The following is a 27,406-nucleotide window of genomic DNA, read 5'->3' as shown; positions in this document are numbered from 1 at the left end:
GAGATCAGCAACTGCTTTCAGAGCTATTTCAGGAGATTATATGCACAAGGGCCGGAAAACGAAGGAGACATAGAAGATTTTCTTAAGAAATATGGACTACAAAAAATTTCGCAACAGAGTATGTTGATTTTAAATGAGAAAATAACAGATCAAGAAATGTAGGGTGCCATTCAAAACATGCAATTAGGGAAATCTCCAGGACCAGATGGACTAACCTCCAGATATTATAAAGCATTGAAAGAATGGCTAATACAGCCGCTTAAGGAGGTTTGTAACGAAATATTAGAGGGGGAAAAGGCACCTGAATCGTGGAAAGAAGCATTTATTACACTTATACCAAAGACTGATACTGAAAAAACCCAGATCAAGAACTACCGCCCTATATCATTACTTAATGTGGATTACAAAATATTTGCTGACATTTTAGCAAAAAGACTGAAGAGGGTGTTAATGGAAGAGATTCATAAGGACCAGGCAGGATTTCTCCCAGGAAGACACTTATCAGATAATGTAAGGAACATAACTGACATTATGGAATTGCTAACTGTAAATATTAATACGAAGGCAGTTCTAATTTTTGTGGACGCGGAGAAAGCCTTTGATAATATTTCTTGGAACTTCATGAAGAAGAATCTCCATGGGATGGGGGTAGGCCAAAGGTTTGAAAATGGTATAAGTGCAATATATTCTGAACAAAAGGCAAAGCTAATTGTAAATAACGTGGTTATTGATGAACTTTCCATAGAAAAAGGGACACGGCAGGGGTGCCCAATATCCCCATTACTTTTTATATCAGTCCTGGAGGTTTTGCTGAATATGATCAGGGGGGACCAGCTGGTAAAAGGAGTTCAGGTCGGAGCTAAACACTACAAATTGAAGGCATTTGCAGATGACCTAGTATTGACCTTACAAGAACCAGACACTAGTACAAAAAGAGTTTTAGAGTTAATTCAATTCTTTGGTCAGGTGGCAGGATTTAAGTTGAACAAACAAAAAACTAAAGTTTTGGAAAAAAACTTAACAAATGTTGAAAGAGAGAGATTCCAAAATGAAACTGGGTTAATGGTGGCAAAGAAAGTAAAATATTTGGGGATTAACATGACATCTAAAAATGTGAATTTATTTAAAGACAATTATGATAAATGCTGGACAGAGGTAAAGAAAGATCTAGAAATATGGTCGAACTTGAAGCTTTCCTTGTTAGGCCGAATCGCAGTGATCAAAATGAATGTATTGCCTAGAATGTTATTTTTGTTTCAGACACTACAAATTGTGGATAAACTAGATTGTTTCAAGAAGTGGCAGAAAGATATATCTAAATTTATCTGGCAGGGCAAAAAGCCCAGAATAAAATTTAAGATACTTACTGATGCAAAAGAAAGAGGGGGGTTTGCCCTGCCGGACTTAAGACTGTACTATGAATCGGCAGCTTTCTGCTGATTGAAAGATTGGCTACTTCTTGAGAATGCAGACATTCTGGACCTGGAAGGATTTGATAACAGGTTTGGCTGGCATGCATATTTATGGTATGACAAGGTTAAAGTTCACAAGGGTTTTAAAAACCATATTATTAGGAAAGCACTATATAATGTTTGGATTCGATACAAGGATTTGTTGGAAAATAAAACTCCTAGGTGGTTATCACCTATGGAGGCTAAGGAGGTGAAGAAACTTAATATAGAATCCAAATGGCCAAAATATTCTGAAATTTTAGAACAAGAAAGTGGTGAATTTAAACTACAGAGTTTTGAGAAATTAAAGTCTAAGGTACGAGATTGGCTCCATTACTATCAATTAATAGAAACTTTTAAACAGGACAGGAAAATTGGCTTCCAGGTGGAGAAATCGAAATTGGAAACAGAATTGTTAGAACCCAATACTAAGAATGTATCAAGAATGTATAATTTGTTGCTGAAGTGGAATACAATAGACGAGACAGTTAAATCAGCCATGATTAAATGGGCACAGGACATTGGTCATGACATTATGTTTGCTGACTGGGAACAGTTATGGACCACCGGTATTAAATTCACGGCATGTAATGCCTTAAGAGAAAATATTATGAAAATGATCTATAGGTGGTACATGACCCCAGTCAAGCTTGCGAAGATTTATCATCTGTCCAATAATAAATGCTGGAAATGTAACGAGACTGAAGGTACCTTCTTTCACCTTTGGTGGACCTGCCCAAAGATTAAAGCCTTTTGCGAAATGATCTATAATGAAATTAAGAAGGTACTTAAATGTACCTTTCACAAGAAACCAGAGGCATTTCTCTTGGGCATGGTCGGCCAATTGGTGTCAAGGAGGGATAGGACTTTTTTTATGTACGCCACTACAGCAGCAAGGATCCTTCTAGCAAAGTATTGGAAGACACAAGAACTCCCCACACTGGAAGAATGGCAGACAAAAGTGATTGACTTTATGGGGTTGGCAGAAATGACTGGCAGAATCCGTGACCAAGAGAAAGAGACGGTGGAGTTACTTTTTATTTCTTTGGAGCAAAGGAAAAACAAAACAATTAAAGACTTTTTTTAAAAAAAAGGGAAAGAAAAGGGCAAAGAACTTAATTAAGAGTTATTTTGCAATAACCTGTTATTCAGAGATAATATCTACCGTACTTTTAAAGGTAGCTTTAAAGACTACGGCCTAGTGACATTCTCTGTAAGTGATAAACACCCTGCTTTTTTCATGCCCCCTGTAAAGGCTAAGGGCAAAATTCTACTTCAACAGAGGGTGAATTGTGATTAAAGAAAGAGAGCAAATGCATACTTACTGGTACCTAGAGATTATCTGCCCTTTTAAAAGTTAGAAATATCACCCAAGGACTTGAGACAATTCGGGAAGTAGGATTTGATATTCTTTTGCAGCAAGTAGAACCATTGTTTCATTCAGTTTATTAGGCATACAGCAACACAGGAGCTAGGTTTGCAATAGCCAAGATCTTGACCTCATCTCATTCCAGTAATCCCTTTTCTTAAGCATCTTCAGCCAGACTGAAATTCTCCACACTGTAGTGTCTACAAGAGTAGATGTGAAAGGGAAATTTTGATCCACAAACTTATTCCTTTTTATTTCACTTGCACAGCGCTGGGATTTGACTTCTTTCCTACAGTGGTACCTCGGGTTAAGTACTTAATTCGTTCTGGAGGTCCGTTCTTAACCTGAAATTGTTCTTAACCTGAAGCACCACTTTAGCTAATGGGGCCTCCTGCTGCTGCTGCACCGCCGGAGCACGATTTCTGTTCTCATCCTGAAGCAAATTTCTTAACCCGAGGTACTATTTCTGGGTTAGCAGAGTCTGTAACCTGACGCGTATGTAACCTGAAGTGTATGTAACCCGAGGTACCACTGTATTTCTATTCACACTTACAATGATGTGACAGCTGTATCGGAACAGGAAGTTGGGATTAGGCTTGCAGTCAGACCAGCGTGGATAGAAAAAGGGAAATGGGCAGAAGGCACTACTGCAACCCTTCTGCCTTGGCCAGCCCACCAAGAAGTTCCACTCACCCCCCCTTTCTCCAAACATCTGTTTCAAAAGGACACATTTCCCCCCATGTAGTGTCATGGCCACCGTAACCCTGCCAATCCTCATTTGCCCAGACTCCAAAGATGTTTCTTTGATGTGTTGATGAGTGGTCATCAGTACCTTTGTTCCACTTAACTACTGTAGGCTGCATTTTTGCACTGTTAAATCACTGATTAAGCACGAGCACCCGAGCATCTAGAGCAGGTCAGGATGCTCAGAAACCCAAGGGAGTGAGGACCAGGGCTGTCTTTACCCGGGGGTACAAGGGGGGCGGGGCGCCAGGGGGGCGCCAGGCGCCTGCTGCTTAAGCCACCTAAGCGTACAGTGGTACCTCGGATTAAGAACTTAATCCATTCCGAAGGTCCGTTCTTAACCTGAAACTGTTCTTAACCTGAAGCACCACTTTAGCTAATGGGGCCTACCGCTGCCGCCGCGTGATTTCTGTTCTCATCCTGAAGCAAAGTTCTTAACCTGAGGTAATATTTCTGGGTTAGCGGAGTCTGTAACCTGAAGCGTCTGTAACCTCAAGCATGTGTAACCCAAAGCATATGTAATACAGGTACCACTGTATTGTATTGAGCTGTTACGTGGCAGTGGGGTCTTCGGCACCTGTTTGGAAAGTCTCGCTCACCCAAGCCGGGAGGAGGGAGAGTGACAGGAAAGAGGGAGAGACAGACAGAAAGAGAGTGCGCCTATATAGCGACGGGAGCGTGCACAGGCTCCGGAACCTTCCCAAGAAGAACTTGTATATGCGTGCTCGCAAGTGCCCTCCCAGCTCCTCTAGGAATAAGGTTGCTCCCACAATGAAAGGCTGCCCAAGATGGCTTTCCCATGCATGCGCACAATGCCCATCCGTCTCATCTTTCAGACACCTCCCTACAACCGTAAGCACATGCGTGGAGTCTTTGTACCAACTCCAATGCGTTATTTGGCTTCTTTTGAAAAGCTGGTTTTAAACAAAAAACACAAAAAATCTCCTTTTGGAGCCATGCAGGCATGAGTGCTATTTATCAAACGATAATAGTGACATAAGCATAATAAAAGTGAATTTGGGGGCTAAACTAAATTTGGGGGTGCTGGGTGGATCTTTGCACACTGGCGGCGCATATGCTAAAGACGGCCCTGGTGAGGGCACCCACAAACTTGTAACAATATGATACGAGGCCAACACAGTTTACTCTAACATAACCCTGAAGGCTCCAGTTGTGTCAGAAACAAAAGCAAGGACAAGAATGCATGAGCTTAGCCACAGCCTGAGCTATTAAACCTGGTTCAGGTTTGACTATCCCAGAGAAATTCAAAACTTATTAGCAACGAATTAATGTCATGCCATCATAAACCAATTTATGAGCTTAGTGTTAGTGAGATGGTAAAAGGCTGTTAGTAATTTTGAAAGGACAATCAAAACGAATACTGTAGAATGTTGTTTTAAAGTTCCTAAAAGTTCCTAAAAGTGTCTAAATGTATTTTTTACAAATCTTAGAGACTTAGACATTTCAGAGGTGTTTTGGCTCCTGAAATAAAAAAAATTGGAAATTACACTGCACATCTTTCAAGTACAGCAGATATTCCCGTATAAAATATAATTATAACACTAGGGTTGTAGAAATATAAAAATGGATTAATAAATATCGAGAAAAGTTGTTCCTCGGTAGATTGATTCAGATATCTATACTTACTGCTAGTCATTAAATGTACAATAATCAATACAGATAGGGTGGACCAGCTCAGTATACACTCAGACCAGTATTTATAACAGTTGATTTATTTATTTTCATAACAGTCACTAATGTAAGAAAAACTATTGTACATTGGGACAGTCAGTGTGTGGCAAGTATTTTAAGAACGTACGTTTCAGAGGGAAAAGCGTGGTGGGGAGGAGGAATCATTCCAGCTCCATTTATGTTGCACATTAAATGCTGCCAGCTCCTGTTCCATAAGAACCCAACAGTGACTTTTTTTATTACGTAAACATGTTCATTTTAAGCCAACCTGTTGCACACTTACATTAAAGGGCAGTCAGTGATGGAATTATACAACAGGGTGAGGAGTTTAAGGAACACACATACACAGGACCACACTTTTCTGAATTTGCTGAAAACAAATTACTAAGCTGCGATGCTCTGAAAGATGAACATTACGGAGACAACAAAGATACACGGGCAGGACACCCCTAAAACAAGGCACGCCCAGCATTTGCTGAACAACGCAGCGTGAGCACCACTGAAACGAGGCCTTGCCTTGCAAAGAAAAACCGCGTCCACTTTAGGCGATTTGATTCACTAAGTTTGAGCGCCCGCTGCCCCTGAGGACTACAACGTCCAGCATGCCAGGAGTTCCGTGGTTCACAATCCCCCCTCCGACGCGGAGGGCAATGCATCGTGGGAAATGTAGTCCTAGTCCGGACTAAATTTTTTGGAGCGCTTCGACTTTTGTCCATCCGCTCCTTGAGTCGCCGCGCGCTTTCGGGCAGAGAAAGCGCGGAGCGGCCTCGGAAAAGTTATCAATGCGCGTGGTTTCAAGTCTCCTCCTCCTCCCCGAGCTTCTGTTTTGGCGCCAAATTGTAAAGCGGACGTGTCCAGCATGGAGCCGGCGTTTCCCCGGGGCCGTGACGTTGTCCCTGCCTCAGACAGCAGCGAGATGAATGGTGGGGTTCAGACGCAGGCCAGCTGCCTGAATGGGTAGGCGCACGGTGGTGGGTCTCCCTCCTCATAACTTTCTTTCCTTGCTTCTCCCTCCAGGCATAAGGAATGGCTTGCTTAGAAAAATCTCTTTCCTCTCGCCCGCTTTTATGGGGATTTTTTGCAAGGAGGGGAAAGTGACTTGGAAAAACATCCCCCCCCCCTCACACGTCTGCTCATTGATCCCCTTCCGTGGAATTTGGAAACTTTCCTTTTATTCCCTCGTTTCCCAACCCCTTGAACTTCCGTCTGAATCTTTTCTTGATTTATGTAACGAGCTCTTTTCCTGCTTATATGCAAGTCCCACAGAGTTCAGGTAAATGGATATGGGATTGCCGCGTCTCTGAACGGGCTATCCTGTCGTTTCAATCGGCTGTATAAATAAGTTTTTAAAAAATGTTTCTGGTTAGAAACTTCTTTCTTTTCTAATCACATGTTTCTGAAGGCAATTCAGCTTACTTCCGTCTCTGTCGTGGGTTTCCCTGCCCATGCGGTGATGTCTTATTATTGCACAGAGCCAACCTTGCTTAACGCAGATAGCCTGTAAGTCGCTTTATAAAGTCACTTTGGCAAACCAGTTTGTATCCGCAGTCAGAGTAGATAAAGGGGCAGAGCAGGAAAGAAGCAATGGCTGCTTCTAGTTAAGTAGTGGTTCTGATGGTGATGCCAACTGTAGATGCAGAAAATACTTTAAAAATAAATTTAAGGAACCACAGAAAGGGGGAAGGAGGCCGAGTTTTGAAATGTTAAAATGATTGTAAAATTATTGAAATGTATAAAACTGAAAATCATTAATAATAATAATATAGTAATAATAATAATAATTGTAAGTGAGTTAATGGGGACTGAAAGGATTCTTTCCAACTGGTTCTGGTTTAGAAATTCTGTACCCTTTGCCTTTTGTTCTCACAACTCTCTTGCCTATGTTCCTGTCTGGTATAGTCTGGTTTCCATTCCTCGCTCATGTATCCACAGCCAGCGTAGTGAATGAAACTTCAGTAGACTGTCGGGAATATGTAGCGGCAGTCTTTCGCAGACCATGGTGATGGGTAGAATCGTAGACTTGTAGAGTTGGAAGGGGCCACAAGGGTCATCTGATCCAACCCCCTAACAATGCAGGATTGTTTTGCCCAATGTGTGGTTCAAGAGAGATGGCTCCCTTGCAGCGTTCAAAACTCCCATTGTTCTTAGGTGTGTTTTGTGATGGAATTTCATTAGTGCAAGCAGTTTCTGAGCTCTGGGTGCAGTACTGCGCCTAGAAAACTGCAGAGGAAGGAAAGGAGGACCTTTTCTGCCTCCTCACTTCCAGCCACACTCTGAATACTGGAGTAGAGACCCTCATAAGAATATTAGGGGAGTGGGCAGAGGAAGAACTAGAGACCATGTGAAAAATGAACATAATATTTTAGCTGCAGTTCATACATTTTCAGTTCTGTATTCTTGTTATGAAAGAAGCGTGCCTAGACATCCCGTTGTTGCGCCCATAACCTAGGCTTAAGGTGCCATTTAGCTCCTAGCTTTCATATCTCAGTTTCTAACACTGCTCCCTTGATATAAAAGAATGAAGATAAAGGGAGTATATTGAGGTGCCAACTGAGTGATGCCTTAAAGTGGCTAGGACAAAATTCAGTAAGTGCTCTTGCCAGCACTTCTTTTTCTTCCATTGGTAAATTTTGTGATATGTTTTTATGTGCACCGTACCAAAATGTGATGCTTTCTCTCAGCTGAGAGCTGCAAATTTCAGCAAATAAGAGATGTGATTTGGTAAAAGACACATATATTTCTTTTTGCTAAGTGATGGAGATTTTGTCATATTATGGAATTAAAAATATTTGTCATATTATGGAATTAAAAATATTTTGTTTTCATGTGTCATCGTTTTTAAATTTTATCATGATTAGGGGCCTCAGAAGTGATAAGTGGTCTCTGCCCAGTATAAGGGACGGGCTATCATTAAAAGGAGGGACAAGGATGGTGCTGTGGGTAAAACTAGGACTTGCCGATCGTCAGGTCGGCGGTTCGAATCCCCGCGGCGGGGTGCGGTCCCGTTGCTCGGTCCCAGCGCCTGCCAACCTAGCAGTTCGAAAGCACCCCCGGGTGCAAGTAGATAAATAGGGACCACTTTATAGCGGGAAGGTAAACAGCGTTCCGTGTGCTGCGCTGGCTCGCCAGATGCAGCTTGTCACGCTGGCCACGTGACCCGGAAGTGTCTGCAGACAGCGCTGGCCCCCGGCCTCTTGAGTGAGATGGGCGCACAACCCTAGAGTCGGACACGACTGGCCCGTACGGGCAGGGGTACCTTTACCTTTACCTTATCATTAAAAGGGTATTGGTGGATGGGTGGCTGGAACAGGAAGCACTCTGCGTTGCAACATTTCATTGCTGGTCCCGCCTGTCATGTAACTGATGCTCCATACAGTATATATATATATATGTGTGTGTGTGTGTGTGTGTGTGTGTCATGGTGGAAGTGTTGAAGCATTTTAAAATGCCTGTGTGTGTATGTGTAATTTTGTGTTGAGTAGGCAATGGTCGTCTGAAGGGACTTTTAATATTCATATTTTTGAAAACAATATGCCCTGCTCCACACAAGCTGAACCACCTTTTCAAATGTTGCAGGGGTTTGTTGTCTCTTGGTCTGAGGAAATACTGTCAGTAGGCATCATGGATGTTAAAAAGGGAAAGAGATTTAGAATAACAGTGTATAAAAGATATGCAAGAAGTTGACTGTGAATGTGAGTGGCAGAATATGTGAAGTACATGAGCAAAGGCACCAATGGCAAAAATATAATTGAAGCTCCTTGCTTGGATGCATAGTAAGGGATGATACAGATGAAGGGTAGCTGAGGAAATAAAAATGTATAACATAAAGAAGAATAGAGGATATCTGGGCTATAAAATAAATCTACAGGGGAACTTTATGAGACTGTACTTCACAGTGATGCTGCAAAATTAGGGGCACTACTAATATACAGAATTATCTTAAAATATATCATTTAGGTATTCCCTAAATAGCTCTTTGAGCTAGCTTTGCTGTGATGTTCTCCCAGAGACACAGGCATAAAAAGCACCAAAATAACAGTGTTGTGGATGCAACTCTCAGTGCATTTCAGGAAGAAAAATTATGTTCTGATGGTGTCAGGCGGGACTGATTATTGCCAAAAGCGACTTCCGGAGGCGGCGCGAACGGCAATGGCGGTCCTCTTCCTTCGGTGAAGGGGAAGCTCCGTGGGAAACGGGTCGTCCGCTACGGCGAAGCGGAGACCCACTTCGGAAACCCACAGGCAGTAAAAGCCTGTGGTCTCGGGACCCGGCGGGCGCTGGAAGCAACCCCTGAAACGTTGAAGGAACCCCGTAAGGGGCTCCGGAACGGGGAGGGGGTAGCGGCGCTGTGGGTCGTTTCACAAGCTACGGAGTGAAGCCGCGCTGCTGCTGCCGGTGAGCGCTGACCTTTTTTCCTGAAACTTTCTGATGTGGAAAAGCAACAACCCGTGAGTAAAGAAGGACTTTATTAAATTGGAGACTAAAATCTATTGAATTTGGCTGAAAGCGGAGCGACGAAAAACAGGAAGTCCGTCTTCCGCTGTCATTGAACTTCAAAGCAAAGAGCTGGAGGAGTGGAGGTAAAGAAAGAACTTTTAACCTAATTGATCTAAGCAACCACTGAACCTTTTCTGTAAGCGAATAAGGATTCTAAGCATTTGATCTTATGTTCTATACTTGCATCGTGATACCTTTCTTCTATTTGGAAATATAATTTGAGTAAGAAACCCAGGTGCTGGAGCTGCCTGAGTAACTGAGCTGTCAGTTTGCAGATTTGGTTACTTTGAATCAAAAATTGCAACAATCTGAGGGAGTTTGGACTTGCTACTCTGAAGCATCATCTGAAATACCAGTATGCTCTGTTTGAAACAATGTGGCGCTAATACTAACTCTGCTTAAAACCTGTTATTGAAGGTTCCTGGACTTAAAACTTGATTTTAACAATTTTACTAGAATTGATCTCTTCCCTAAAGACATTTTAAGCTCCCCCTAGAGGATTTTGGATTTACAGCAGTGACATTATTTTACTTTCCTTTTCCCGGCCTCCTGCTTGACTGTTACCATCTGGGCTGTTGTTTTCTCATGGGAACAACTCAGCTTGACCTTGACTCTTAGATAACTCTGGAATGAGTGGCGCTAGAAAAAAGGGACTAAGAACCAGACAAACAACTTTCACAACTTTAACCGCAGCTTCCCAGGCACGTAGATCATCTGTACCTACTTTGCCTTCAGAGGAAAAAGCTGCTTCTCTGCCAAAAGCAGGGGAGGAAGAAATTGAGCAATTATAATTGGAGGATATGGCCTCAGGAGCAACTGCTTCTATTTTAGAGAAAATTTATGAAAAATTGGAATCTCTGGATAAGAGAGTGGAATCTTTGGATAAGAAAGCTGATGAGCAAACAGCTAAAATTGATCAAAACACAGAATGTTTAAATAGACTAACTGGACAAGTATCACAGAACGCACAAGCAATTGGAGAATTGACGGGGGCCATAGCAGAAAATCGGAAATTGGCCAAGGATACTAGTCAAAGACTTGGAATTTTGGAACAAGAGGTAAGACCACTCCGTAAACAAGTAGATGAACATCAGACTTATCTTTCTATGACAGAACTGCGGAATCGGGAGAGTAACTTAAGGATAAGGTCGATACCAGAAGTGGAAGAAGGCAACTTAGCTGAGTTTTTGACTAAAGAACTTTCCAAGTTTTGGAACTTAGAGGAAAAGGACTTTAAAATCGTATCAGCTTTAAGGCTTGGAAGACTTATAAAGAAAGAGAAACCCAGAGACTGTTTGATAATATTGAGATCAAAGGAGGAAAGGGATAAGATTTTGGGCCTACACTACGGAAAGTCACTGGACATTTCGGACAAAAGAATTGAAATTTACAAGGATATTCCTAAACAACTGCTGGACCTTAGATCTGGCTACCTCGAATTGGTTAGATTGTTGAGGAGCAATTCAATTATCTTCAGGTAGGAGTTCCCCCAAGGATTATCCTTCACTTTTAGAGGGAAGAAGGTCAAAATCAGAACATTGGAAGATAGAGATAAATTTTTGACTGCATACGGAGAGGACCTTCAAAAAGGAATTGAATCACCCTCTGGGCCTGGAGCACCAGCGGTACCTGCACCAGATTTATTCAGGATGTCTCTGCAACTTTTGAGTTGGAATATAAATGGCTGTAATATTCCAGAAAAAAGGAGGAAAATTTTCCACATATTAAAAAAGGAACAATTGGATATTATTTGCCTACAAGAAACTCACATGATTAGGCTCCACAGAAAAGTGTTAATAAATAAAAGACTTGGCCAGGAATTTATATCTTCAGATAGAGTAAAGAAGAGAGGGGTGGTGATATATGCAAAAGAGAGCCTGTCACCTAAACTTTTATTTAAAGATGAATATGGAAGAATTTTAGCAATTGAGATACAACATCAAGGAGAGAAGATCTTGATATTAGGAATTTATGCACCAAACGAGGGGAAATCAGAATTTTACAAGAAGCTGCATGAGACTGCTGGATTATCTGGACTATGATAACATCATTATGATGGGAGATATGAATGGGGTCATATCAACTAACATGGATAAGTCACAAAGCCAAAATGTTACAAAAGATGGCAGACTACCAAAGACTTTTTTTGAAATGACTGACAATATGGACTTGATTGACATTTGGAGAACGAAGAACCCCTTGGGAAGAGAGGGAACATTCTTCTCTGAAGCCCAGCTGACTTGGACAAGAATCGACCAAATATGGATATCTAGAGGTCTGGCACCTAAGGTTAGAAAGGTGGAAATCTGCCCAAAGACCTGCTCCGACCATAATGCACTAAAGATGGACATGACACTACTACCAACCGGCTCCTTTAGATGGAAGATGAATGACAATTTGTTTAGAGATCAGGAGATTATTAAGAAGGCCCAAAAAGTTTTGAAAGATTATTTTGAGATAAATTTGAACACTACGGTGGAAAAAAGAATCATCTGGGATGCAAGTAAGGCTGTGATGAGGGGGTTCCTGATTCAACAGAATGCTGTAAAGAAAAGGATACAAAATGAGAGGAAAGACAAACTCTTGGAGAAAATTAAAGAATTAGAGAAGAAGTTAAGATCAAATCCGAAGTCACAGCCGACTCTGAAAGAAATTAAACTTCATCAAGCCCAATATTCTAAATTGATAAACCAGGAAATAGAGTGGAAGATTAAATTAATGAAACAAAAAACTTTTGAATCGGCGAATAAATGTGGAAAACTGCTAGCTTGGCAGCTGAAGAGGAGACAAAAACTAAATACAGTTACAAATTTAGAGATTGAAGGAAGAAATATTCAGAACCCTGTGGACATTAGAAAGTGCTTCCAGAGATACTTCAAAAAATTATACACTCAAGGGCCGCAAGACGAGGTCGAGATTAAACAATTTCTGGAAAAAAATGGGCTACCAAAATTGTCACAAGAAAATAGATCAATCCTGAACTGCAAAATAACACGACAAGAGATTGAACAAGCCATTCAGAAATATGCAAATGGGCAAATCTCCAGGGCCAGATGGGCTGACCTCCAAGTATTATAAGACATTAAAAGACTATTTGATACAACCACTGATGGAGGTTAGCAATGAAATTATGGAGGGGAAGAGGGCGCCGGAATCGTGGAAGGAAGCCTTTATCACATTGATACCAAAATCGGAAGCTGAAAAGACACAACTTAAGAACTATCGTCCCATCTCTCTTTTAAATGTAGATTACAAAATATTTGCAGACATTTTGGCAAGTAGACTTAAAAAAGTTTTAAATGAAGTAATTCACAAGGACCAGGCAGGCTTTCTCCCAGGTAGACACTTGTTTGCTAATACAAGGAACATTATTGATATCTTGGAACTTTTGCAAACAGATATAAATACAAAAGCAGTGTTAATTTTTATAGATGCGGAGAAGGCCTTTGACAATATTTCCTGGAAATTTATGAAGGGAAATTTAAAAGAAATGGGAGTGGGACGGGGTTTTGAGAATGGGATTGATGCAATATATTCAGAGCAAAAGGCTAAATTGATAGTCAACAATGTGGTTACAGAAGAGTTTAAAATCGAAAAAGGAACACGACAAGGCTGCCCTATTTCCCCTTTGCTATTTATTTCGGTTCTGGAGGTGCTCTTGAATATGATTAGAGGGGACCGGTTGGTGGAAGGAATTCAGGTCGGAGAGAAACAATATAAACTTAAAGCTTTCGCAGATGACCTAGTTTTGACCCTGCAGGAGCCAGAATCTAGTACGAAAAGAGTATTACAATTGATTCAAGATTTTGGTCGGGTGGCGGGATTTAAATTAAACAAACAGAAAACTAAGGTATTGGGGAAAAACTGGACAGATACAGAGTCAGAACGGTTTCAGAAAGAGACAGAACTAAATGTGGTTAAAAAAGTAAAGTACCTAGGGGTAAACATAACAGCAAAAAATCTGAGTCTTTTTAAGGATAATTATGAAAAATGTTGGTCAGAAATTAAGAGAGACTTAGATAGTTGGACAAAATTGAAACTTTCTTTGCTAGGCCGAATTGCTGCTATCAAGATGAATGTATTGCCAAAAATGTTGTTTTTGTTCCAAACATTACAGATTGTGGACAAGACGGAGTGCTTCCGGAAGTGGCAGAGAGATATTTCTAAGTTTGTCTGGCAGGGCAAAAAGCCCAGAATTAAGTTTAAGATATTAACTGATGCGAAAGAAAGAGGGGGCTTTGCCCTGCCAGACCTAAAGTTGTACTATGAGGCCGCAGCTTTCTGCTGGCTAAAAGATTGGCTACTTCTCGAAGACACTGATGTATTGGATCTGGAAGGTTTTAACAATGCTTTTGGTTGGCATGCATATTTATGGTATGACAAGGTTTAGATCAATAAGGCCTTTAAGAACCATATTGTCAGAAAAGCAGTGTTTAATGTCTGGACAAAATATAAAGACTAATAAATAAATAAATAAATAAATAAATAAAACTCCAAGGTGGCTTTCACCGCTGGAAGCTAAGGCCCGAAAAAGACCCAATATGGAGGCCAAATGGCCAAAATATTGGGAAATATTAGAAAAAGATGGAGACAATTGGAAATTGCAGAGTTTGGAGAAAATTAAGGACAAAGTGCGAGACTGGTTACATTACGCTCAGATTAATGAAGTTTTTAAAAATGACAAAAAGTTAGGGTTCCAGGTGGAGAAATCGAAATTGGAAACAGAACTGTTAGAACCTAAGACTAAGATACTTTCAAGAATGTACAACTTGCTGTTAAAATGGAATACACAAGATGAAATGGTTAAATCGGCCATGATAAAGTGGGCACAGGATATAGGGCATAATATCATGTTTGAGGACTGGGAAAGGTTGTGGACCAACGGGCTGAACTTCACTGCATGTAATGCTTTGAAGGAAAATGTAATGAAAATGATATATAGAGGGTACATGACCCCAGTTAAACTTGCCAAAATATACCATTTGTCTGATAACAAATGTTGGAAATGTAAAGAAAATGATGGAACATTCTTTCACCTCTGGTGGACTTGCCCGAGAGTGAAGGCCTTTTGGGAAATGATATATAATGAGTTGAAAAAGGTATTTAAGTATACCTTTACTAAGAAACCAGAGGCCTTCCTTTTGGGTATTGTCGACCAGAAGGTGTTAAAGAAGGACCGAACATTTTTTATGTATGCAACAACGGCAGCAAGGATACTCATCGCTAAGCACTGGAAAACTCAAGATCTACCCACACTGGAAGAGTGGCAGATGCAACTGATAGACTATATGGAACTAGCCGAGATGACTGGCAGAATCCGAGACCTGGGAGAAGAGAAGGTTGAAGAAGATTGGAAGAAATTTAAGATTTACTTTAAAAAGCATTGTAATTTGGTTGAATGTTAAGATGGAGGCTAGATCATAAATAATTGACCACCACTAAATTAGATGCAATTAGGATGATAAGTGAGATTGAGGGAAAACCTTAAACCTTTGGGAGAACTATTAGATTATATTCTAAATGAATGGGACATAAGAATGTAAACAAGATGATAAATTGCGGGCAAGAATTGACAAAGATGCAAGTGGGAGCGGAAGACGTGAGGGAGTCCAAAGAAGTTAAGAAATTATGTTATGATATATGTTACATTGTTTATTATATTTGCATTTATGTTTAAAAATCTTAATAAAAATTGATTTTAAAAAAAAATGATTATTGCCAAAAGCCTGGAAATCCATAAAACTAAACAATATTATCTTCTATAAAGGTTTTGATTACAGTCAATATTCTGAGCAGGGGGTAGCATGCAATTAAAAAAACATACACAACTATTTAGATTAAAAAGGCCTTTCTATGCAAGCATTTCAGCTTCATTTTGATTGTGAAATGAAAGGAGACAAATCTAAAGGAAAGGAAGCAGTTGATGCCCTTGAAGGAAGGAAGGTTAATAATGTCCAAAGAAATCCAGCCAAGGTGAGTATTTGGTAGGTGGAGTATTGCCAAAGCCTTACTATATCTGAATTCGTGAGCTGAGTAATATGATAAAATACTACCGAGAGGCAGTTATTAATATTTTTCTGTTTATGAGTCTGAAATGAGCAAATTCAGACAGTTTGTAATGCATTATGGGCAGGTACATATGGGTCACAGAATGCATACACGTTTTATGAACAAGGTAATTCTTAAATGAGCTGGCTTTGTACAAATTTAAGCCAGTCTTTTAACCAGTTAACTTTTATCTTACCTTAAGAGCAGTATCTCTTAACAGCTTTAGGAAAGAGGTTTTTCCTTGACCAGGTTGACTGCTTCCTTTGAGGTTTTTAAACTGAGGTTGGATTGCCATGTGTGAGGGATTCTTTAGCTGTAATTCCGGCATTGTAGTGGGTTGGACTAGATGACCCTCAGACCCCATTTCAACTCTACAATTTTCTGATTCTACAGGTGGTCAAGGATTAGACATAAGATTGAATATGTGTTAAAAAGCTTTTTTTTCTATCACTGGTTTATAGAGCTTTGTCTAAGAAAGAGTCATAAAGCTCTTCTCTAAGATAGCAGACCATGCTCTTTGTTCTTACTCAAATAAATCTAAATCAGCAGCAAAGAAGCAGAATAGTGGAGAATGCAATTCAGGTTGTTGATAAGTTTTGATGTCTCAGTCTTTATCAAAAAATACTAGAGCTTCTTTACTTCCCATCTATATACTAACAGAGTAGTTTATTGATAGTATTGTTGTATGCCACACTAATTTCTGAGTGGTGCAAGATTCCAGGGGCTCTAGACACGTACCCAGGACTTGTGTTTCTTTTTGGAGATGAGGCACAGCGGAGACTGTGGTTTCTTTATGATACATGGTTTATTTACACATATATAACCTGAGTCTACAATGGAAGGGTTCACAGCTTTAACACTCCGAAAGGATCTTGTTTCTCCCATAGCCCAAGCCTTGGATTCAAACAGAAATCAAAACTGACTTTCTCTCCAGCTTGCTGCTTTACTTCCAAGTCAAATCACTGCAACTTAACTCTAAACTCAGGCTTTGTCCGTCTAACTATCTGTGAGTTGAGGGAGGGGCCTCACCCATTTGCTGTCTCACTCAAAGCTCTTTTCCTTTGTTTTCCTTTATGGCCCATCACCCAGGCCACCACCTAAACACAGGAAGCTAGTCTGGGTTATAGTTTTAAAACTTGCTGGATCCAGGGGTTTGAAGGATCTCGCATACAGCCTACGCCCCCTCCCCCCCAACTCATAACAGTACAGTATGATGATTGTAGGATTCCCACCCCCACCCCTTTTTACTTTAAGAAATTCTATTTGGTACTTTAGCCTTAATTTTCATTTCTGCAAGATTCCTTATTTCACATCCTTAAAATGCTCTTTAAAAATAAATATATCAGGATGACTTACACTATGTTCAGTATAGGAGGAGTTATCAGCAAATCTAATTAGCCACAGTTTTAGTGACCTTGGAGCCTTTTGCAGATTGGCTTGGTCCTCTGAAGATGCTAGTTCTTGTAAATTGATGGTTCTATGTTCTACTGAGGGAATAAGTCATCTGAATCCATCCATTGTGTCTGTCTTCCAAGAAACAATGCTATCTTTCATACTGAAACCTTGTTCAGCAAGAGCTGAAATAGTTTAATTTCAAGTCTAAGCTCACCTGTGCCTTTAAACTGAATCTCTGTCATGATGTAATGAACAAATTGCCTTTGTCTTGACTGGTGTCTTAGCTAAATCCAATTTATACACCTTATACCTCCTATGTCTTAGTTTAGACTAAAGTAATGATTGTCCTTCAGGTGGTTTCCCCAAGGAGTAAAAATGTTGAGAAGAGAGCTTGTTCTTGTAATTTTTCTCTAAACATTTCCATAGATAGCAGTGTGGAAGTGGCATAATGAAGGAGAAAATTATTTCTGTTGTACCAGGAAAAAGAAAATTTGGGTGTATAAAGACACATAATGAGCTCACCATGGAAGCTCATTTGCCCCATAACGGTATACAGTGGTGCCCCGCAAGACGAACGCCTCACAAGACGGAAAACCCGCTAGACGAAAGGGTTTTCCATTTTGGAGGCGCTTCGCAAAACGAATTTCCCTATGGGCTTGCTTCGCAAGACGAAAATGTCTTGCGAGTTCCTGCGGGGTTTTTTTCCTCTCCCCCCCCCCTTTTCCTAAGCCCTAAGCCACTTATCAGCTGATCCGCTGATAAGCCGCTTATCAGCTGATCTGCTAAAAGCCGCTAAACCGCTAATAGCGCTAATCCGCTAAGCTGTCAATGGGCTTGCTTCGCAAAACGAAAAAACCGCTATACGAAGAGCCTCACGGAACGGATTAATTTCGTCTTGCGAGGCACCACTATATGCCTGATTCAAGTTGAATTAGTATGTGGGCAGGGAGTGGGGATGCACCAACCAGTCTTGCCTTGTCTGATTAGCACTGGCTATGAACGTTTGCAGGGAGAGGGTCTTTGCACATGTAGCTGTACACACAAAGACTGACACGTAACCCATTTGCTGCACACACAGAGGCATTTGTGCAAATACCAGGTAGTGGGAAGGTGTGATGTCAGGTGCAAAGTTAGTTCAGCCCTGCTGCTCATGCAGTGATTTAGCTTGTGAATAGGCTTGCCTGAGTAGGGTTTTAGTCTGAGTCTCCAACCTGAATCAAACTCTGAAGAAGTCCATTCACCGAAGAAGCTGGGTTTACACAGTGCTAAAGCCCTCTTCAGGCATTATACTAACAAGGAAATAGAAATGAGAGCTGGGAAGAGCATGCTAGCTGCACATGCTTGTCTCCTTGCCCTTGTCATTGTCTCTGCAATGGGGAGCCTGCTACTCACGTAGCCTTCCCACACAATGTACAACTTATTTTTCCAGAGTTCTGCATTGTGTGGGAAGCTTCCATGAATAAAGGAGACACTTCACGGCAAACAGATGCTGTCCAACTCATTGCTAGGGATGGTGGTGAATCTAATGCCCTTGTCCCCACTCTGGTTAGTACAGTGCACGATTTTTTTTTTTTTTGATAATTTTTATTCATTTTTCAGATAGATAACAAAAACAATACAAAACAGTATAATTTCAATCTCATCATTTCATACCCTTCTTTCTTTTGACTTCCCCATACCTCCCCATCCCTGCATCCTTGTTTAATAGTTCTTTAGCAACCCTTAGGTCCATTATCTTAATTCCCTTTCATAAAGATTCCTTTAGTTTTTTTTGATTACTGCTGCAATTCTTTACCTCTTACCCCCTGACATCTTAACATTCCTCAATTTTACAATTATTTTTAAGATATATTTTAAATTTCTTCCAGTCCTCTTCCACTGTCTCTTTCCCCTGGTCACGGATTCTGCCCGTCATCTCGGCCAGTCCCATAAAGTCAATCACCTTTGTTTGCCATTCTTCCAGAGTAGGTAGTTCTTGCGTCTTCCAATACTTTGCCAGTAGAATTCTTGCTGCTGTAGTGGCATACATAAAGAAAATCCTGTCCTTCCTTAACACCACTTGGCCAACCATGCCCAAGAGGAAAGCCTCTGGTTTCTTAGGAAAAGTCCACTTAAGGACCTTCTTAATTTCATTATAGATCATTTCCCAGAAAGCTTTAACCTTTGGGCAGGTCCACCAAAGGTGGTAGAAAGTGCCTTCAGTCTCATTACATTTCCAACACTTATTATTAGGCAAGTGGTAAATTTTTGCAAGCTTGACTGGGGTCATGTACCACCGATAGATCATTTTCATAATATTTTCTTTTAAAGCATTACATGCAGTAAATTTAATACCGGTGGTCCATAACTGTTCCCAGTCAGCAAACATAATATCATGACCAATATCTTGTGCCCATTTAATCATTGCTGATTTCACCGTTTCATCCTGTGTATTCCATTTCAACAGCAAGTTATACATTTTTGATAAGTTCTTAGTATTGGGTTCCAACAGTTCTGTTTCTAGTTTTGACTTCTCTTTCTGAAATCCTATTTTTCTGTCCTGTTTAAATGTCTCATAGTACAGTGCACGATTTGGACTAGGCTGGCTGCTGATTGTGTCAGTCCACACCTCTCCACTCTAAAAGTAGTGTTTCAAGAGTAAAGTGTGCATAAAAAGTGTTTTGAAACTTTCTTAAAATGTAAATATTAAGTATGCAAAGTGCTTGAAAGCAAACTAAAACAAACAGCAAATCAATCATCCCAGCCATAGAGGCTGGGGAAGCCCAGCCAGATGGGCAGGGTATAAATAAGCGAGTTGTTGCTGTTTTTGTTGTTGTTATGCCTTGAAGGAGGGATGAAGAGGAGATCAACATTCACTTCAAAGATTGTATGTGTTTGAGTATCAACGGCAAGAGGCAGGATAGTTACGTCTTTATGTGCCCTCTTAGTCATCTTTAAGCACTTCTACCTGGTACATGTGAGACTCAAAGGTGCAATAGTTTATATGGGAGCAAAATATAATCTGTTCCAATATATCTCAACCACAGTATGAAACAGACTACTAGTTGTTTTTTTGGCCTTCTAGGTTGTTCTGTGCCTAAAAATCAATTACAGAAAGGTGGAAGGATTAACCTTTACCGTAGGATTTAAGCATGAAAAAAATTTCAGTGTTTGTTTTGTACATTAGGAATAAAATAGAGGAGTGCCACTCTACTGCACTCTATGATTCTTGCTGGTGACTTCTAAAGGAGTTATTTCAAAGCTGTCACTTTCTGTTTTCTGAGATGCTGGATGTGGTTGAGGTGTCCTAGGAAATGCTGGCACGACAGGTGTCTTGGTATATACAAAACCTACAAATTAGAGTTTTAGGTGCTATGGCTGAGTGACAAAAGGTGAGGCTGGGAGACATGTTAGTTTTTTCAAGGAGCTGAAGGCAGGCTGAAAGAGGGAGGCTGCTTCTTTGTGTACCTGGCAAAATTTGGGGTGGATATATTTGGTGGATATATTTGGGGCTCGGTGGCGCTGTGGTCTAAACCACAGAGCCTAGGGCTTGCCAATCGGAAGGTCGGCAGTTTGAATTCCCGCGACGGGGTGAGCTCCCGTTGTTCAGTCCCTACTCCTGCCAACATAGCAGTTCGAAAGCACGCAGTGCAAGTAGATCAGTAGGTACCACTCCGGCAGGAAGGTAAACGGTGTTTCTGTGCGCTGCTCTGGTTCGCCAGAAGCAGCTTAGTCATGCTGGCCACATGACCCGGAAGCCGTCTGCAGACAAAACGCCAGCTCTCTTGGCCACTAAAGCAGATCAGCGCCGCAACCCCAGAGTTGTCTGTGACTGGACCTAACGGTCAGGGGTCCCTTTACCTTTATATTTGGTGTGTGCAGTACACACAATGGAAAACAAAACCTCTTGCAAGTCACAGACCACTTTTAATACTCTTAAGGTTTTTTTCTGCTCTATTCTAGTTATGTATCTAAAGAATGAAACTCGTACACATAGGCTTTTCTCTTTTAGACCATGTATTTGTTTGAGTAATGAGTTTATTTGACATGCTCCTATTTGGGGTTAATTGTTCCACCTGTCTATTCATGCTTCCCAATTGTAGAGATTTGGCAAAAGTGGCATTACTCTATAGACTCCTATGGAGAGATTCAAAGACTTGACTCCTCACATTAGAATGCACATTGGCAACACTATTTATGGGCAGTGCAACTGAAAACCATTCTTAGCAGACAGTGATACCACCAGAAATGTTCAGCAAAGAGTGCCTCATATTCTATTTTTATATTTTAGCTGTAACAAAAGATATCGCACCATATGCTTGCAATTAGAATAGCTGGTCTAAGAGGTATCTTTGCTCAAGCAACTTAACTGTCAGTAATGCTGGAGCAAAGAACGTAACCTTTTGCATATTTCTCTAAAGAAGGTAACATTGAGGGATAGATAATAGTTGGCACTGCACTGCCTAAAGACTGCAAATTGCTGCTTTAAATGAGATAATTTAGTCTCCTTTTGGCCTTTTTGGTTGAAAAAGAGTGTTGCTCATATGGCACTGGGCAGATATGGAACACTTATATTCTCCACTATTAAATTCTTGATCTGAATTTATAACCTTTATGGTCAGATGCTGCTCTCTTAGTTGTACTAATTAAACCCTCATGCCACTCTGGAATTTTACATCATGGTAATTGACTTATTTCCAGAGACTCAAACACTGGGGTCAAAGTATACCTAATAGACTATTTTTTAAAAATAAAACAATTCATGCAAATCGTAACCATTAGTGTCATTCATTTGATTTGACTTTTGTAGGTATGGCTGTGAAACACCCTGTAAAAAACGTGATGACTACTTGGAGTGGCCTGAATATTTCATGGCTGTAGCTTTCTTGTCGGCACAAAGAAGCAAAGATCCAAATTCTCAGGTAAGAATATAGTGCCCAGGTAGCTTATGTTGCACTGTCTCTCATAAATTTAATATGGCAATAAGTTTCTAGTCGTTCAACACAATCTAATTACAAGGATATCCAAAGTTAGAGCCAGGAGGAAACTACAATGAGGATTTTATCTATCAAGTGGTAACTTGAGCTGTTTTTCCTTGGGAAGATTGTTCTTTTATAGTACTAGATGAGGAGCTGTGTGGTTCCTTTCCCTATAAGAAGTAAAAATACTTACAGTTTACAGATAATGCATCTGATGAAAATAATTGAAGAAGAAGCTAGTGTATTTGAGATTATAGTTTGATCTAGCCATGTAATATGGTACGTTTTTACTGAGGTTCTGACTTTTGCATTTTTACCTGCATGTCACTAAGTAGGAACAGACCAACTTAGCCAACAAAGCATCACAATAAAAAGCATTTCTGTACCTTCCATGCTTGTGAATTGAGTTGTTATGCTGGGAACTTTTGTCCTCTCCAGGATGGTGCAGTTTGAATGAAGAAGCATGGTCTCAAATGATGCTTACATAGTTCTTGACCATTTTCAGTGTTGATGCTCAAGGTCAGACCAGGCTCACTTGGGTTTCCTTTATGGGGAAGTATAGCTTCAGCTACAACAGGGTGGGTACCATTTGCCTTGGCAGAGAAACCAGGTGAGTACGGGATCACCAAAATATGTGACCTATTACAAGAAACAAAGTTGTTCATTTCATTTCAGGTTGGTGCATGTATTGTGAATTCAGAAAACAAGATTGTTGGGATTGGATACAACGGCATGCCTAATGGATGCAGTGATGACTTGCTACCTTGGACCAGAACAGCAGATAGTAAACTTGACACAAAATATCCATATGGTAAGGAATACAGTATCTACACCAGATCACTTATTGTTTTTACTTACTAAATAATATCCTTGCTTTTATTTATAAAACGTTTTTCTCTTTCATATTAAAGAGGCTTTTACAACTAAATTTTCCTCTATAAAAAAAAACTTAGGCATTCATATAATGCCATCTTAAGCTTTTTGTTTCATCCTCTCGCTATTATATTTGTACAAGCCTATAGGAATGCTTGCCTAGCAGCTAGTGTAAGTAGAATAAATGTTTGTTTATATACCCAAAATCGGGCAAATATAGTATTTATTCTTTGTAAGAACTGAAGTTGAACAGAATTTCTTCAAACCTTACAAGAGTTTCAGTGTTAATTGTAAATATGTGTTTTAGGAAAAGCATATTACAAGTCACAACACAGGCTAGGCAATGCAAAATAAAATTGGACTGTACTAGTATTTTAATTAGGTTAGTGCCATATGTGAATAGTATTAAGAAATGAGCAATTAGTAGTGTTTGTTAAGTTTTGTTGTGTATATATATATAGAGAGAGAGAGAGAGCGCTAAAATGCATGTTCGTTTAAAGCAATAGTGCCATTGTTCAGGTAGATTACTCAAAAACCCCTTAAACATGTCCACATTTCATTAGATGCTAGGATTGAGCATCCACTTTCCATTCTGAACATAGATGTGCAAAGAGCTTCTTTCAGTGAGTGAGGTGTTGCCTGATTTAAGTGTCCTTTCCCCACTATTAATGAGGGTGGCAGATGAGGTGGGACAAGCCTCACCAAATTGCGGTCCTGCCTTTTACTGCTCTTTCAACGTGGCATACATTTTTTGTTCTCCTACATACCTCACAACAGCCATTTTGTTACTGGTGGCCAAAATTACAAATGGGTCCAATGGTCCAAAAAGGTTGGCAACCTCTGTTTTATCTCAAAATACACCCCCCGACCTCCTTTGTAAACAAATTGCTTAAGTTAAATGTAGAACAAAATACAGTGGACCCTCTAGTTACATACCGCCCTGGATACGTAACTTTCGGGTTATGAACATGGCAAACCCAGAAGTATATACTGATAGGTTTCGCCACATACACAGAAGTGCTCTGTGCGTCGCGTGTGTGCGCAGAAGTGCTCCATCGCACCGTGCGCAGAAGCGGTGCCTCTGCCTACGGACTTTTCGGGTTGCGGACGGACCCCTGGAACGAATTTAATTCGTATCCGGAGGGTCCACTGTACAGTGGTACCTTGGTTCTCAAACTTAATCCATTCCGGAAGTCCGTTACAAAACCAAGACGCGCTTTCTCATAGAAAGTAATGCAAAACGGATTAATCCATTCCAGACTTTTAAAAACAACCCCTAAAACAGCAGTTTAACATGAATTTTACTATCTAACGAGATCACTGCTCCATAAAATGAAAGTAATAATCAATGTACTATACTATAAAATAAATAAGACAGTATTATAGATGATAAAAAAAATTAATTTTTTTTCCTTACCTGCACTGATGATAGTCATTGTTTGGATGGGGGGCTTTTATCCATTTCTGCAGTCACATAGTCAATCAATCAGCTGAACTGGGTTCCACACAGTCACAAAAACAAATTAACCTAAAAAGCCTCAAAAACAAAAATGCAAAATAAATAGCAAAAACAAAAGCAAAAAACTTAATCTGTTCGGGAAGTCTGTTTGACTTCCGAAATGTTTGAAAACCAAGGTGCAGCTTCTGATTGGTGCAGGTGCCCTGGAAACAATAGCCGACAGCTACATCAGACGTTTGGCTTCCTAAAAACATTCGAAAACTGGAACACTTACAGTGAGGGGGGGGGAGTATTTGATCTCCTGCTAAATTTGCCTGTTTGCCCTCCGACGAAGGAATGACCAGTCCATAATTTTAATGGTTGGTTTATTGTAGCTGTGAGAGACAGAATAACAACAGGAAAAACATGATTTAGAAGCGATTGGGCTGGATCCGGCCCCCAGGCCTTAGTTTGCCTACCCATGAACTAGCTAGTTTACTTTTTAATGATTTCTTTAAATAATGTTTCTCTGGTGCCAAACATTTAAATTTGGATAGAACTGTGTCCCCTTATTGGCCTATAGCTATTATGCAGAAGAATGAAGCAGAGCACCTGCTAGCTAACCAATTAGAATCTACTAGCTTCTGATGCCTTAGCACCTGTTTAAAAAGACAGAAATCTCACTCAGTTAGTTATCTCCTTTTTGAAGCAGTGTAAACAACAGCAGTTAAGCTGTCACTCAGGTGACCTGCTGGCTTCCTGCTGATAACATTTTATCTCCACAGCTCTAGAAGAAAACCCAGGACAGTTTACATAACTGTTAACCCTTATATAAAACCTTGGAAACAATAGGATTTCTCCACGACAACAAAAATGAGTTTTCCTTACGGCATTACTGTTCTTTCACAGGAGCCTAATATGGTGTTTCTTGGAAATTAGAAATAACCTCTTCACTTTTGGATTGTTCCAAGATGACCTTGTAGCAATTAAGACACTCTTAATAGGTGCTAGTGAAGATGGTAACGGTACAAAATGATTGTCTAAACTGCATTCTTAGTGCTGGTCGCTTTTTCTCAAGCTTCATTGCCAGCTATCTTACCTGGAGGTGAGAGCTGCTTGGCTTTACTTCATAATTCCCTCTGCTCTTAAGAACACAGAGTGCACTTGCATAATCAAAAGAACATTCCTATCCATGCATGTAAACACACAAATGAGCTCCTTTATAATGGCAATTAGAGCTCTCTGGGAGCACTGGTGCCGTGAGATATTGCCACACTCAGGGTGACTGAAACTACTTGGCCTTCAGCCTATGGCTTTGCTTCGTCCTGTAGGTGTTCACGAATGGCCATGTTAATGTGCTTAATGATTTCATTACTCACTGCAAGCCTGGCCAGATTGCTTGACCTTCATTGATCTTGGTATTTCTGGATTATTTCCCCTCCCCTTCCCCACTTTAAATTTCTCTCTGGTGTGACAGATTGTGCTGGCTGTTTGCTTCTGGAAGGACGCAGGCATTTGCGGCGTAACACTTTGTTAAGTTTCAGATTGATGACTCACTTTAATGAACGCTCATATGAATATTTGTTGGGTTCTTTTTATCTTTAATCAGTGTGTCACGCTGAACTGAACGCCATAATGAACAAGAACTCTGCTGATGTGAAAGGCTGCAGCATGTATGTTGCCTTGTTTCCGTGTAATGAATGTGCAAAGCTCATCATCCAGGCAGGTAAGGGAAGGTGCCAGCTTGATTTGTCAGTGTTGCTGCACTGTCTGTTCATGGGTACCTCATCACAGATGTATTTGGTTTCCAAATTGCGGCTGTTTAGATATAAATTAATTGCACTATCAACCTTTAAGACACTCCTTGTGTTTTCTATACTTGAGTGGTGCCAGGTTTTCCCGTGCTAATTGCATCCTCTGTGATTCTTAGCTTGTTTTTAATTCAAGTTTGCCTCTTCCTTGACCAAGAGCTGCCAAGGAACTGTGCAGGCGTTGCATATAATTAGTGTCAATTTACAATTCTCTGACACATCGTGAACAGAAAATGGGGGTGGGGGAGAGAGAATAAACTGTGTGTGTCACAAGATCTGCTGGGAGTATATATATGTAACATTTTAATTTGAGCGTCAGACATGGTCGACACTTGAAGATTTTATCTCTTTGGTCATAAATGTCACAGAGACTTCTATGATCTCTCTTATAATTATGTCTTTCATTACAATAGTGATAAATCTTCACCACTGCAGCAGATGTGCTAGTCTGATCATTAGTCCTTTCTTCAGATTATTGGATACTAGTAAAATGTCCATTATTATGACAAGATGCAGAATGAAGGCTTATATATTTCACAGATCCCTGCGGTCTGGGGGAGGGGGGGGAATGTGCATCTGTACAGGATCTCCTGTCAATGAGACCTGGGTCAACCACTGTTAACACTCATAGGCACGCTTTCCCCAAGTGCAGCACATTACAATCTCCATACCACAGTGCTAGAGTATATTCTGTGCTTGCGAAAGGTCCACGTTAATCCTCAGCATCCTTGGGTCTGAAATTCTGGCACGCTACTGCCAATCAATGGACCAGTGGGGACTGACATTTCTCTGTGAACTTTCACTGTAGGGATGAATGGCAACCCTCACTTATTTGGGAGAAAATAAAGGGGTATCCCATTGGGATGGGGTCTAAGTCTTCTCCTGCCTGCATAGGAGTTTGGACTTGATATTCCGCTTTATCACTACCCGAAGGAGTCTCAAAGCGGCTAACATTCTCCTTTCCCTTCCTCCCCCACAACAAACATTCTGCGAGGTGAGTGGGGCTGAGAAACTTCAGAGAAGTGTGACTGGCCCAAGGTCACCCAGCAGCTGCATGTGGAGGAGCGGGGAATCGAACCCAATTCACCAGATTACGATTCCACCGCTCTAACCACTACACCACACTGGTT

The 27,406-nt window shown here is 40.6% G+C and overlaps 1 protein-coding gene across 1 annotated transcript in view; it reads left to right on the top strand.

Moving 5' to 3' along the window:
* Positions 1 to 6,012: 6,012 nt before the first annotated feature.
* The window catches only part of DCTD (dCMP deaminase), a 28,651-nt gene continuing 7,257 nt past the window's right edge, over positions 6,013 to 27,406 (top strand). Inside the window, exons 1-4 of the mRNA XM_079991460.1 lie at positions 6,013 to 6,213; positions 21,986 to 22,097; positions 22,830 to 22,965; positions 26,075 to 26,191. Of these exons, the coding sequence (XP_079847586.1) occupies positions 6,116 to 6,213; positions 21,986 to 22,097; positions 22,830 to 22,965; positions 26,075 to 26,191 (463 nt within the window). The 5' untranslated portion in view covers positions 6,013 to 6,115. The remainder of the gene's footprint in view (positions 6,214 to 21,985; positions 22,098 to 22,829; positions 22,966 to 26,074; positions 26,192 to 27,406) is intronic.

This window comes from Podarcis cretensis, assembly GCF_951804945.1.
Source record: "Podarcis cretensis genome assembly, chromosome: 9".
Lineage (NCBI taxonomy): Eukaryota > Metazoa > Chordata > Lepidosauria > Squamata > Lacertidae > Podarcis > Podarcis cretensis.
This window is presented reverse-complemented; position numbering and strand designations above follow the sequence as displayed.